General features: G+C 34.7%; 2 protein-coding genes across 2 annotated transcripts; one reads left to right on the top strand and one right to left on the bottom strand.

Annotated features, from left to right (window-relative positions):
• Positions 1–23: 23 nt before the first annotated feature.
• On the bottom strand, positions 24–13,647 carry LOC110991566 (spatacsin). Its single transcript, XM_022256946.2, has 15 exons — positions 13,469–13,647; positions 13,154–13,339; positions 12,329–12,743; positions 10,248–12,115; positions 9,400–9,570; positions 9,042–9,227; positions 8,356–8,638; positions 7,212–8,144; positions 6,454–6,611; positions 5,025–5,186; positions 4,058–4,588; positions 2,982–3,179; positions 1,945–2,450; positions 1,485–1,628; positions 24–978 (listed from the first exon to the last, which is right to left on the bottom strand). The coding sequence occupies exons 2-15, from the start codon at positions 13,328–13,330 to the stop codon at positions 906–908; spliced, it is 5,805 nt and encodes a 1,934-aa protein (XP_022112638.2). The 5' UTR covers positions 13,331–13,339; positions 13,469–13,647; the 3' UTR covers positions 24–905.
• Positions 13,648–13,844: 197 nt separating this feature from the next.
• LOC110991582 (intraflagellar transport protein 20 homolog A) lies at positions 13,845–15,284 on the top strand. Its single transcript, XM_022256984.2, has 3 exons — positions 13,845–14,232; positions 14,503–14,657; positions 14,940–15,284. The coding sequence occupies exons 1-3, from the start codon at positions 14,109–14,111 to the stop codon at positions 15,054–15,056; spliced, it is 396 nt and encodes a 131-aa protein (XP_022112676.2). The 5' UTR covers positions 13,845–14,108; the 3' UTR covers positions 15,057–15,284.
• The last annotated feature ends 64 nt before the right edge of the window (positions 15,285–15,348 follow it).

Raw genomic sequence — 15,348 nt, 5'->3', positions numbered from 1 at the left:
AATTAAATAGTAAAATCAAACACTTTAAAATATACTTTTCATTTAATAACTTGCTAACAAATTCTTACACAACCCTTAAACACTATAATAGAATACATTGTTACAGATTATAAAAAACTTTCCAATATTTGAAAACATGGTGCAGACGCATTTTTATGTTTCGTTTCTTCGTGCAAACATATGTCAGAGAATTAATGAATGAGCCATGGATGCGGTTAAATATAAATGAATATATAAGAACATATGTTCTCAGATACGCCTATTAATGATTAACGTGTATTCAAGCACTTTAATAAAAAAATTAATTTTATGAATCTAATTGGAAGCCAAAAAGACTATCCACTGTTCCTAAAATTAGCTAAATATTAAAGGATTTTTTAAATAAATATATTATTTATTTTTATTTATTTTGGACACACAAATCTGCTTAGTAGGAATAAACAATTCGTTTACAATTTCATAAACGTCTCTGAGTAGGGTAACTAACAAGTAATTAACAAGAACAAAGCTAAATTTGGCTTAATGATTAATAACTTTTAACTTTTTCACAAGCGAAGCGTACATTATAACTAATATTACAAAAGGATATTAATATAAAACTATTTTTCAGTCGATTCAATCATATCACAGTTCTTAGCACAATAATTACTATCTCTATCAATATTATTGTAGCGGGAAATCGTTCTATGGGAATCTGTAGGGTGTCAAGTTGACATTAACAATAATTATTAGCGATAGACAATAGACATATTGAAAATATAAGTTTTCTTTTGTTCACTTAAATTTAACTCTAAAGCATTTATTTATATTTGTAAGATAATATAAGTGTTTGAGAATCCCTATTTTTAATTATATTTTTAAATTAAAAATTTTCATCCATTTTTCTGTTTATATTTTTGTAAATGTCATCTCAACAAACTTTGGAGCTCCGTCATCGCTGATTGGGAGGCGGCCGTTTTCTTCGTTTCAGTTTTGTACCTTAAAAAAATCTAGACTTGGTACAAATATATAATATTGGAGTAATATTTAATACTACAAATTGTAGTTGATTGTTTGAAGTGTTTATCGTGTACAGGCATGTCGTAAAAACGACAGTTTTTTAATTCTATGGACAATGATAGACTGGAGTTGCTCACACAAAAAAATATTACGGACTTCAAAAGAGGAAATAATTTCTTTTTAACTAACTTCGAATAGGAGAGTAAGAATAAGTAAATCTGTATTTATTATATATTTTGAGTACTTAGGCTTCCACGCACGTGTAATTCGATGTTGACTTTGACATTGACTTTATTGATATCTAACTTACGGAAGGGGAAAATTTCATTCAAATCGGTTTCGTAGTCTTATGAGATATGGGATTTACGCTCGAGAGGATAATATAGCTTATTAGGTAAATAACCTCAGAGTTATCTTCGAAGTTAGATTATTTTTCGTTTTAATTTCCGGGAGTTAGAAAAACAGTAGTCGGCGATATAACTTACCTATTAAGAAAATCATACGCAATATCCGGTCGGTACAAAGCCATGTCCTTAAGATAGGCTTGGTCATTGATCAAGACCCTGCGATAAGCCAACTCTCTCCAGGTTTCGCCCCCACTGCCCAACAGCACTAGGCCTTCCATGAAGCTAAAAGGAAACCAATTTTTAGGGGCAAAGTACTTATATACTAAAATGTGGTGTGATTTCTTCGATAAGCAGAGTAAATATAGCCAATGTTTCAAAGATAACTTCTGGAACAACTGCGGGATGATCTCATCTTCTTTTTTAGCATTTGAAATAGCAAGCATTAATGTTTAACTTATGTTTTCCGTTTCATATATATTGTTTATCTACGTAATATGTTTTGGCTTTGTATATTGCCTAAATGTTTTGTTCATGATATGTATGTACATAAATAAAACTAAAGGGTTATTTGAGAACAGATATACATTTGAGATCTCACCTCAAATATTCGCTGACGAGTGCATACATCTGTTCCGTACTCCTCTTCAGAATGAGCCGAGTCGGAGACGCGTTCAACAAAGACACCTGCAAAGCCACCCGTTGGGCCAAAGCCGCCATTTCGCCCGCGCTGCCCGTGCACCCGCCTTGCAGGTACAATTCAGCCGAATCCGTGCAGTGGTTCAGAGCCGTATCGAGCAAACTCCGCGTCGGCACGTTATCGTGGATCTGGGGCCAGGTCGGCCTCCTCCCCTTAACCCCGTCGGTCGCCATTTTCTCCAAATCGTCGATCAGATCCAACGCCTGTTTCCGTTTGACGTTTGCCGCCTCGGCGAACATATTGAAATGCAGGGCCACCATGATGTATGTGTCGGTGTCACCGGGGCAATGGGTCTTTAGGAAGTCTAGGAGGCCGTGCTTGAATTCCGCGATTTTGTCCTGCTTCTGACCGAGCATGTAATCGAATTGGCCAAGTAAGTATTCGAATTGGTGGTTTTCGCGGAGAGCCTAGAAAAGGTTTCATTCAAGTACAAGAATATAGTTAGTAATCATTACTTTTAATTTTACAAAATCGACGGCATGTGTAAGGTAAAGGCTGCTTATTAGAAAAGATTAACGATTAGAACCGCATCAAACCGATAATCGATTTAGAAACTGAAACAGCCCATACTTCTAGTACGCCAATACCTATTGTTCCCTGGAAAAACTGGTTCCCTGGACACATTTTCCCGTCCTTTATATAATGATACTAGCTGACCTGGCAAACGTCGTCTTGCCAAACTACTACCTTTAACTCAGCGCCATCTGTTAGAATTGTATCAAATAATAAACAAATGTTAATGTTATCGTAATTTTAGTAAGGATGCCTATTTTTTTGAAAATGAAATATAGCCTATGTCACTCAGGAATGATGTAGCTTTCCAACAGTGAAAGAATTTTTCAAATCTGCCAAGTAGTTTCGGAGCCTATTCAATTCATACAAACAAACAAACAAAAAATCAAACCTTTCCTCTTTATAATATTAGTATAGATAAATACCTGCAGTATATAAGCACACTCAGTGTACCGGCCCAGTCCCGTCAACAATCGCCCCATTAGTCTCCAAGATCTCGCCGCCAGCAGACGTGCGGACAACGCCTGCGCGGATCGGAGCACGACAGCCACGCCCTCTGTGTCGCACGCGCACGAGAAACACTCGTGAGCCACTACCAGCAGCTCTATTGATATTGTGTTCACCTATGTCGGTTAATAATGGTCTATTGCACTCTCAACTTATCACTCCTTCGGCTCTTTCTCTCAAATTGTGTTTAGAATGTGGTGAAAAGAGAAAGTGCCATTGGGGTGCAGTAAATTATAGAGGATTTTATGCTCTATGCTTATTACTATAAATGCTGAAGAATGCCTGCGTCTAGCCAAGCTTTCGCAACGGAACCCAGACGTTTTAGATTCCACACTTATAAAACGAAGGAAGCGAAGTCGGCGATGCACTTGCATTATTTTTTATGACTTTAGGGTTTCGACTGTCTCTTTTCATTACTAAAACACAATTTGTAAGAAAAAGACAAAAGAGTACTTATTAAAAAGATGGCAATTAGATTGATATATTTTTTAATAGTAAAGCCTTAGTTTAACAAAATATAAAACGATTGGAAGCACTAATCAAAATCACTCAAATTGATTTTATCTTAGTATGTGATGATTGAATTGAAAACAATAAATATGTGATAATCATGATCTTTGACTATAATTTCAATTCCTATAAACACAATACAATGTCTTCGATACTAATACAAAATAATAGTGCGTGCGTACAAAGTACATATGTCAGGAGTAAAACTACTTTATAAAATTTTAACTAAGGTAAAAGCCCCAATAGATGATCCTGTACCAGTATATGATCAGTGGATGTAGTTGTATATATCTATTGCTTAACTTTGGTTTTATTAAATAATGGCGAGTATTATGGAGCCAAACAATTTGGCGTTTACTTCATTTTTGTTCACTCACGCGAAGTAGTTCTAGTTGTAGTTTAGGTCATTAGAGCAAGCGGAGTCAAATCATGAATTTTTCCTAATACAAAAACTAAAAGAAGTTTCAAGCGAACCATTACTAACCTGCTTCGTCGATAACTTCGCTCCTTTGGTTATCTTTCGTATGCTGGATTTGACCTCATACCGTATATGGAGATTACCCTTGGTGATGACGTCAAACAAATTCCTCCGCGTCTCCTTCGTCATTTTATTCGTATACACAGTGGACACGGAGAACATGGATTCCGTCTCCGCGGACATCAGAGTGCCTTCCTCCGTCAATATCGACTCGATTTCGTCTCCATCCAAATTCTGGTACTCTTCGTCGATCAACGTCTCGACATCGAAACAGCTGTCGTCCAGAACGTTCTCCGGGATCTTTATGGAATTGCTGGCTTTGTAAATCTTCTGGAACGCTATCAAGTGGTCCAATATCAGCCTTCCGATTTGGCTGCAGGCGTCCGGGCGCATGTTCAGGAACATCTCCATGTCTGAGTCGAGGATGTAACCCCAGAGCGTGTATTGAAAGTGTTCCTTTTGACGGAAACTTGACGTTTTTACGAGGTGAGGGGATATCACGGCGGAAACCATTTCTTTGCAAAGATATTCTGCTATCTGGAATTATTAATTGTAGACTAAAAAAGACACGAGAGTAAGTTCGAATAAATGGCTTCAATCGTTTAGAACATGAGCTTATAACATAAAATTAGGGTACTATCCCTAGTTTGTTGGGTTGCGACAAATTAGGGGTACTACCCCTAATTAGTAGGTTAGAGTTGCGACGCTAGATTCTTATATTGATGTGATACTACAATTTATGAATGTGGGAAAAACTAAAGGACTCATTTTGGCTTTAAGTGTGCGATGATTGCTATTTGCGCTTCTAATTATAATTAGAAGGCAACATACAACAACAACAACAGAATATTGTTGTTGTGTGTTTATGTGTGTGTATAATTGAACTAATGTTAAATAGCACTAATAATAAAATAATAATAAATAATTTATGTATATATTTTAGAACTAGACCAGAGAAAAGAGAAAATCCTACCTGTTTAGTGGGTACATTAAAAGTACGGAACACGAGATTGGCCAAAGTCATCCGGGACTTTCCACTCACTAAACTGATGAAGTCGAGGGCTCTGCTCTGACATTTCAGGACTGACAAGTAATCCCAACCGATTTGCAGACCTATTCGAAAGTAATTCGCAATCTGAAAACGTTACAATCATTTTCAAACCTCTAAAACACGTATAAGTATGCCTCCCATATAAAGAAAAACACTTTTTTACGGATTATAGTTATGTATTATTGTATTTAAACTTATAATTATATAGACATAATTTTAAATTTAAACCGACGTTTCGCGTGCTCTACAGCGTGCGTGGTCACGGTGACTGAAGACAAAGGTGTTAAATGTCAAAAAGTATTACAGCTGCAGAAAATGTTGTGTTATCTGTATTTATTTCCCTGGAGTTGGTATCGACTAAAAGATGTAGGGTTTTTGCAGAAATTGCTCACGGTGTCCTCCATTTTCGCGGATTGTTTATTTTGAGATTTTAATTTGGATATTATTGGATCCCAGGTGTTTGATAATTTTAGGCCGTCCTCTCTATTGAAATTGGCGTGTTTTTTGATTTCAATGGCTTCGCGTACCAATCTTGGGAAGAATCTTTTTTCTTTCGCAAGTACTTTCGGTTGGTCAAAGCGTATGTAGTGATTAGGCCTATCTAGTGTGTGTTCACAGACTGCTGATTTTGTGTGTCGTCTATGTCTTATGTCCGCGATGTGTTCCTTGAGTCTGCTGGACATATTGCGTTTAGTTTGCCCTATGTAAGACAGGCCACATTCGCAATCCAGTTTGTATATGGGGTGTTACTTTTTCTACAGCTGTAATACTTTTTGACATTTAACACCTTTGTCTTCAGTCACCGTGACCACGCACGCTGTAAAGCACGCGAAACGTCGGTTTAAATTTAAAATTATGTCTAAATAATTATAAGTTTAAATACAATAATACATAACTATAATCCGTAAAAAAGTGTTTTTCTTAAAATGTGTAAAAGTTATGTTAATAAAAGACAATACTATATGCCTCCCATATGTCAAAACGCTTCTGACATTTGGGAGTGTAAACATAATCTTAGGGGTGAGGAGTGTGGTGTGCGACAAAAAATGGCTAAAAACACTTGTTGATGAAACGTCGAGGAATACGAAATTCCACCTGCATCACCTGGACGTTTAAAGATAAAACTAAGCTGCAGGTATTAATCCAAACAACTCCCCTGAACATTCTCCATGGTAAATGCGGTAGATGAAGAGCTTCATCAAAGCAGTATTTCATTTAGTTTTGCCCTTATCATTGAAACAAGTACTATCTTAAACACAATGTTGTTTTTAAACTTTATTTTAAAACTTTAAGTGATTTTTTTCAGTGATTCATTATTCATAAAAAATATATTATTCTTATGTACACATACTTGTTTCACTACTGTAAGGCCACACTTTACAGCTAGAGCGTCAAGGGCCGACAGCCTATCCGCCTCCTCTCTCACCGCGAGGTGTGGTAGGCTGCCTTCATCATGTCTCTCTTGTATTACAACCAGCTCTTCAAAACTCATTTCTGACGTTTCTGAAACTAAACACATCATTTGCAACAGTGACTTTTCTACATCACTATCATACTCTAGTCATCGTAATGACAAACCAACCAAACAAATCAAGAACAGAACATTTAAGTCTGGTAAACTGGCTATCAATAAAATGGAATATATTTGGAATATATTTTCAAGCTTATTGAGAATATATTTTAATTGTTGACAGTTGATCTTTATTGTTGCTTTGGCTAATCATCCCTCTATTGCTTTAAAAATAATAATTTATATTTGTTTTATTATTATTTACATTATTTCACCGTTTGGAATCATTACTTAAGTAAGAATATTGTTACGACCAATCAGAACAGAGCAAATGTGTCGAGTGGGGCCGAAGCGCCGGTGGTTTCTGGGAACGAAGGACCGTACTGATTGAGTATCCAGTGGGGCATTGTGGTGTTGAGAGGTTGGACCGAGTCGAGTCTAGATTGTGATTAAAAGTGCAAGATTAATTTAAGCAAAAGTGTTATTCGTAGGATAATATTGTACGACTTTACCCAACGTCCACTAAACCCGCTAATGGTCAATATCGACGGAGTGACGATATTTCTCCGACATATTTTTATACAAAATCTAGAGCTTACCTGACAATTTGTTTTGCAAAGTGGGCGAAGATATAATCAAACGAAGTTCTTGTGGCAAATCATATGGGGAACAACTTCCTTCAGCTAACTTCAGACATGTCCTCATAATTTGCACCGGGCACACAGATCTGGACAAAAACTCATCGGAGACTTTAAATAGCTTCGACAAACGAAATGCATCCACGATCAGTTTCATTTCCAGCAATTTGTTTATCGTCTTCCGCCAAATTTCAATTTCCTTATCCCCCAAAACCACTACTTTTTCAATATTTCCAACATCAGATTCCACTTCGATCTCGTGCAGCGTCATAGAGAATGGCCGATCTGAATTTGCCACTCCGAACTTGTGGGATTCGTTCGCATTTCTCTGTAAGTTGAGAGCAAAGTGGACGGTGCTCTCATAGTTATCCAGGAATATCTGATCTTGGTTTTCGGATAGGAAGAACGCTTCCCACATTTTATGTTCTATAAGCTCTCGTCTTTCCCCATACTCGTGATTCTCATCAAACCAGCTCATGATGATTCTGTTCGCGTAGAATATCTGGTCCACTTGGGAAATATTCTGAATGAGATCTTGCAGGAATTTTGTTGACTGTTTGCAGGTCACACCCGTCTTTTTAAAAACCCCACTACATTCGGCGATAAATTTCACAATGTCTTCGTCGCATAGGGGATTTTCTCTTTCCAAGTCTTTTAAGAAATCTTCGCTTTTACGACGCCATTCTGTGACTAATATATCGTCTATGGGTAGACCGGCCAGTTTCGCAATTTTAAAGGCCACGTCGTAATTAGATTTGTCTTTGTACATATCGAGGCACTCCATTATGTATAAATGTGAGTTATCTTCGAGTAATTTCGAGATATTGATGATGTACGAAGTTTCCATTGACATTTTCATGATCTCAAACATTGTAGCAAAATTGGGACAACTTCCTAAAATACAAATATATTATTTTTCCTTCGTTTTTTTAAACAAAACATAATTTCCGTTTCTCTGAATTTGAAGTCCATAATCTATACTTTATCAAAAGTTAAAGTCAACATTACTTTATATTATATAGGTTAACAAGTACACTTATGAATGTCAGAAAAGAAGTTAAATTAATTCTAAATTTATATTTACAACCTGTTCGCAAGTACTTACCAACAAAAGACTTTCCAAAGTCAGCCACAGCCAAACATTTCAAAAACTCTTTTTGATGATAAGCACTATCAAAGCTATGATTTAGAGCAGTTTTTATAATTTCAACGGCAACATTCTGCAAGGAATTTGTCGACAAGTCCCATGGAGACCCATTGTTGTCGGAACTGTACTTTCTTTGGCACTGCTGAAGGAATCTATTGAGGCAGCTCTCGGTTTCCTTGTCAAAGTTTAGAAGTTTAATGCTGCGATATAGAAACTGTGTCAACAGTGCTAAGGGATTGTCCTAAAAATAACAATGTATACGTTTTTAAAGGGTTTTAAGGCATTTTAAATAACCTGAAAGAAAGAAAATATATACTAATAACGTTTTTATATAATTGTATATATCGCTTGCTCCGGCACAAACTCGTAAGGCAATATTTTAATGCTTTATCATTTTTGACTTCTTTGATGTACTTTTATTACTATCAAAATTTTTGATAAACATTTTATTATAAAAAGACACGAGTCTGTCTTTATTCTACGGAAATTATTATGTGTGCCATGTTAGTAATATTCGTTTACCTAATTTTATTTTCCTGAAATATATCGCAACAGCAACATACATTTTTAGTTCATATTGTAATTCTATACAAAAAATATAAATTTAAAGTAGGCATGTATATAAATTTTTTATATATACCTACCGGCATAAAAATGAGGGTAGACTCATACAACGTCGTGATATATCCTTCGATGAGGCAAACCGAGGCCAATCTTAAGAAAAGTTCAGATGGAGGTTTGCCAGCGACCTCATTTTGTATGTCTAGGTTATCGCTTCGCTGTATTGACGCAAGTATCCAATGTGCCCATAGCACGTCTACTGCGTTTGGCTGCGAATATACCGGGGATATTAAGAAATAGCTTAGTTTTTATGTTTATTCGGGTTTTAAATCCTGAAAAGCTCTGCCATTAAGGAGCTAAAGACGCACGCGTCTTGTTGAAAAATATTATTGTGAGTATTTAATCTAAACAATTAATAAGCATAATAATTTCATATATTACCTCATAGCAGCTAGCAATAAGTACCAACAAAGGTTCCCTATAAATTTCGGCAGCTTTTAGTAAGGCCGCTGGAGGATCCTCGGGGCCGTGACAGGCCGCAGCCACCTCCCAGAGCTCTCGACCCATGACAAAGTTAGGTGAGAACTCGAAAGTCATACTTTGAGTGGGACTCTAAAATGTTATCCGTAATCATAATTCCACCCTTACAGCAAATTTACACACAATGTAAACCTTAATAATCAAAAATAAATCGTATGAAAACATATTAAATATAAAAAATTACTGGAATAAATAAATAAATTTGAATTTAAAAAAAATATACTACTAAGCAGTTAGCTGTTAGCTGATTTTACGTAATATTTAAAACGAATTTTTTTTTAATTTATCAGATAATGAGAAAACTAGACATTTATTTATTTCGTAATCCTACAGCTAACATAAATTAAATATAACAAAAAACAATTATACTAAAGATATAGCCAAAGATGGAATGCATAATATTTACAAAAAGGTTCTAACATTTACGAACAAACAATACATAATTCGGCTGTATATTGGGAGGCACATAACTGTTGATTTTGCCTGTACATCAAGCAAAGCAAAAGCTTAAGTGGAAAAGGGCGGGCCATATCACTCGCAGAAACAATGGCAGGAAAAAGAAAGAGAGGCAGCCCTCTTATACGGTGGGCTGTCAAGATAAAGAAGTTGGTGGAAAAGATTAGGAGAAAAAATGGAAAAGATTGAGATGGAACCAGTTGGAAAAAATAAAATTGTAAGTATACTTTGTAAAGATGGATGATTGTTTCCAGTAATAAATCAAACTTAATTATTATATTCGTCACACTTACAATATCAAGAGAATTCATTCTCATCAATCTCCTCTGACCGTTGCTGGGAAGATATTTATGGTCCTTTTCATCTTCAACACTTTTATGCAACATTATATGTTTCAAATGCTCGGCATACGACTTCTTTCCAAATTCCTGTGAAAGCTGGATCATTAGATTCAATGGATACCTAAAAACATCGCCGAATAACAAGAAATTGAACCAGGAATTCTCTTTAACAAACTCTCGCAAGAGCAGCTCGGGTAACGGCAAATTGTGCAGCATAGCGAACTTGACCATCGTCTGAGATTCAAATAAAATCATCGACATGTCCATTCTTCCACTCTCCTTAGATTTCTTCGCTTTCATAAGAGCTATTTCCTCCAAATATGTTAGAATCGTTCTTGCAGTCTCTTCGTGACTTTGAAGCAACTTTGCCATATAATCACCGACTTGCTTATTGGCGTCAATTTCGGACAAGCCATTACTGATAAGGAATTCTTTGATCATGTTTGCAGCGGAAATGTGGACTCTACACCTAGTGGGGTTGCATCCGATCATTGCCACAAAGGAAATGGCGCAAGCCGTCATGGCTGGGTCAGACCAATTCTGGAGTGCCAGAGCGTGGGCTTCGCAGCATGCACTCTTGATACTTTTATCTTGTAGCCGATTATAAATCTGGTATTGCTGGGCCACAAACGCCTGGCTCGCATTGCATGGACGGTATTGCTTTAGATAATAAACGTGACTCAATTTCGCTTCGTAGCCATATTTTTTCATGAGTTTCTCGTTCGCAAAATCTGGCATATCTATCGACCTTTGTGATAAGGATTGCAGCTCGCTAATATCCACTTCGCTCGATAACAGACTACCCAAACTGCGCCTATCAGACTTTTCGTGGATAGTATGATTTGTATTTAAATTCATTAGTTGAAATTCAAAAATTTTAGATATATCCAAGCCCCGGTATCCAGATAGCAATTGATAAACGTTGACATCTCTACACTCATAAGTATTGTTCGAATCGCAATACTTTTTATAAACACTATACAAGTGTGGCAACTTGAGCTTGTATCCTTTATTTGGCAGTTTAAAGTCTTTGAATTCTAAGAAATCTTCTTTTGAAAATATATCAAATAAGTTGGCAGATTCTTCTAGTAAAATCATTCCAATGGTTAACTGTGGGTTTAAAAATATGTAACTGTCTATATTATTTTTAGCTATCTGTTGGCAAGTTTTATAGACAGGAACCACGTGACTCTGCCTGTCCGACGTCTGCTCGATGCTTTTGAATAGCAGCCAGAGTTCAATGCAATCTCTAGCCTCTTCTTCGACGTTGGACAAGTCCATATCTAACATCTGACTGTCGATGCAAATTGTTAGTGCCTTATACAACTTGTTCTTAACAAAAAACTTGGCCAATTCTAAATAGAAATCCTGATTTGTCAGTGTCGCACATGACTCGCTGAAAACGTCATCAATCATCTTAAGATTTTGAGTTCTGGCTAGTCTAGCCACTATTTGGAAGAGGTCATTTCGTTCCTTCTCTATAACGATTCCATATGACGACAAAGTATCGTAGATGCACATTTTGGTGTATGCAAAGCAATTGCTTTCAGTTACAAAAGTGATCATGTCACTTGTTATTGACCATTTACGAAATGTCTTGTCTAGTTTCTCCAACAGTTCTATGCCAAAGCCTTTTGTATCTACATTCAAGAGTTTTTTAACGAAAGTCTCATTGTTGAAAAAGATGTACCGCGAATTCATATCTCTTACAACTTCAGAGAGTTGAACATTAATCCATCTAACAAGTATCATGGCTTTGTTGTTCTCAACTAAATATCTCCAAGCATGAGATGATGAAGAAAAATCAAGAAGGGAAAACTCTAAAACAAAAAAAAATTTCAATATGCATACACAATGACTTCATTATAACACAGTTCCGATATGGGCTATGCTACTCAATTTTTTCAGTCAACAAAAAATACAAAGTGCCATATTGCCTAAGTTTACAGAAATTTGGTAGAGGGGTTCAGGGGATAAAAACAAAGCAAGAATGGTAGTTCAAAAGTTAAAATTAATTATATCATACAACATACCAAATGTTTCAAAGAAAAGTACTGTAGCTATTTTGTTCTTCCAATCACTTGGATACTTCTCAATTTTTTCAATTGTTAAAGATTTGATTTCAGTTTCATTAACAAACACTCTGTCAGCACCACTGCCAAATACTTTGTTTTGTTTGAATGTGCCTTCAACTTCAAATGATTTCTCGAGAAATCTCAATAAATTCCAATGTCTATGAAAATCTTCCCATCTTGGAACATTCTCAGCGTGCATATCTTTGGTGATCTTTTGAAGATGTTCTACTAAAAAGTCCCGATACTCAATTTGTGTTGCAGTCTGTGCCAATGTCATGAGATGATCCTCTGGATTAATATTCATTTTATTTAAAATGTGAAGAACTTTGAATATTTGCTTTCTCATTAATAATTGAACTGTCCATGCTTTTACCTAAAAAAAGGATTTAAGTCAATTTTACTTTTAATTTTTTTTCACCTTTATAATTAGAAATATAATAACTCCATGTAATGTCATTTCATTTAATTTAATGACACTAATAAACCTTTCATATTTGCTTTCTCATTAATAATTGAACTGTCCATGCTTTTACCTAAAAAAGGATTTAAGTCAATTTTACTTTTAATTTTTTTTCACCTTTATAATTAGAAATATAATAACTCCATGTAATGTCATTTCATTTAATTTAATGACACTAATAAACCTTTCATAACCGGGGCAAGTGAATTATACTTTGTATCAAAGGCATTGTGTCTACAATAAACATCTGATCATTCTGTTACACATAATTATTTTTCTAAACAAATTTTTATTTTTTTATTTTTCTAAATTTAAGTACTGACCTCAGCTATAAACCAATCTTGGGCAACTGGTTCATTCCAAGTATTTTTCTTCATTAAAAACTTGATAGCTAAGCTTATATGTGTTCCTTTTGCAGCAGCTTCTCGTACAACATCTCGGGGTGATTTTAATTCCCAAGAGTGCCAAATAATCTTCTCATTTTGAGTAAGGCCCTCCATATTCTATGACTAAAAGAGATATGATGTAAGTCAAATATAATTTACTATAAAGTACAACATATTATGTACAACTATTAATTAAGGTCCATACATTATCTTCAATAATAAATCTGCAACATTGTAAATAAATACACCTACCTTATTATTAGATTAGATCACATAACGTTCATCAATTATCTTGGTAATGCACTAAATTAGTATGAAACAGTTTTCTATTTTTTGTAGCTATCTAACCACGTATTTTTATTAGCAATAATTTATTTAGTTGAAATGATTATTTATTATTCAATTATAAACAATAACATGAAACATCGTTCTATCAGCCATGATAATACCACAGACTATAAATACAGATAACAGAATACAGAGTACAGACCATATATTAAACAAGGCCAAAGAATTCCAGGACAAAAAAAATTAATATTTCAAAAATTACCGCATTACCGACATGGTTACATAATAAATAAATAACTAGCCAGCTTGACACTTATTTAAATTCAAGATAATTTATTGTAATGGTGTAATATATTATCAATAGTTGATACAGTAATGAGATCCCATGTATAACACGTTACTGTAATTAATCAAATTTTTTACGACAATCGATCAATAATTTTGCACCTCTGAAACAAAGTTGCCTAGCAACTAATAATCTTAACATCAACAAACATTTTGCGTTTAGTGAGAGTAAAAATTAACACTATTAACCATTGGTTATATTGATATACACAGAATTTTTGCGTGGTAATTAAAATACGGCGAAGAAAAATCCTGACAAATGGCTGATGAACTCGAAAAAGCCTTTTTATATTACGATGATATCAACAAAATCAGAGTTGTTGACAATACTGTACTGAAAGAAACGGAAGATTTGAAAAATAATTGCAAAGAGTATGAAACAAGTAGGTTACATTGTTTATAATATTGTATACTTCTGCTAAGAAATGTAATAATGAAAAAATAAAATTACTAATCAGTTGTGTCTAGACATAACATTAGTGGTCAAACAGTTTTTCCTAAAAAACTGTTTTATAAAAAAGACTTCTTGCTCAATTACGCAAATACATAAGTCCAATGTGTTGGATTCGATTCCCGGACATAAGTGTAACACATACAGCAATCTTGCTTCATTACTGAGCTTTAAATACAAGTAAATTTGTTTAATATTCCAGAAGTAGAAGATTTCAGTAAACTTATAACTTCAATTCTTGCAACTATGAGTGAACTAGGAGAAAACGTAGAAAAACAGAAAATGGCTGCAATTGGTGCTATAAACTTGCTTAAATCTGATACCAAAGAAAGGGAAAATGAGCAAGCGAAATTGCAAGTAACTATAACTTAAATAATAGAAGAGGAACACAGCAGGCATACCACGTAACTTCATTAGTGCTTCCGGTACTGAGTTTTCTTGCCGCGTTATTTAAATATATGTCAATTATTTAATTTGCTATTAGAGTTACGTGGTAAGCATTCTGTTATTAAATAGAAATTAGCGTTAGTCTTGACTCTTTACTGTTCTATAATAAGTAACAATTTAAAAAATGATACCCTTTTCACGACTTTAATTAATTTAGGATATGAGATGTCTAATATTTTATAAAAAATCCAGGCAGAAATTACCTACAAAACCTCAGAATTGGAGCAACTTGACAACGAATATGACGCACTGCAAATTCTAGAAGCAACGCAAAACGAGACAATTGAATATCTCACTCAATTGAGATAATTCATGGTCGATTAAATAATCTTTAAGAAAAAATAATATATAAAAAAGTGGTTTTATTTAAACTTATATACATGGTATTTTGAAATAGAAATTAAGGGTAAATATTAAGGAATTTCATTTATGTAGAAGTTTCTAGAGAAACAAGAGAAACTTGGCAAAAAACAATATCTAAAAAATACCAATTTAGCCTAGGTTGTGAAGTAGTCAATAACAATGAAGTAGACTAACCAAAATTACCAAGAACTTGACAAATTAAGGTAATTGAGGGTATGTGATGAATGAATGGATAAAA

The sequence above is a fragment of the Pieris rapae genome, chromosome 11 (genome assembly GCF_905147795.1).
Source record: "Pieris rapae chromosome 11, ilPieRapa1.1, whole genome shotgun sequence".
NCBI classification, from domain to species: domain Eukaryota; kingdom Metazoa; phylum Arthropoda; class Insecta; order Lepidoptera; family Pieridae; genus Pieris; species Pieris rapae.
Note: the sequence above shows the minus strand (reverse complement) of the source record. Positions and strands in the feature narration are given on the sequence as shown.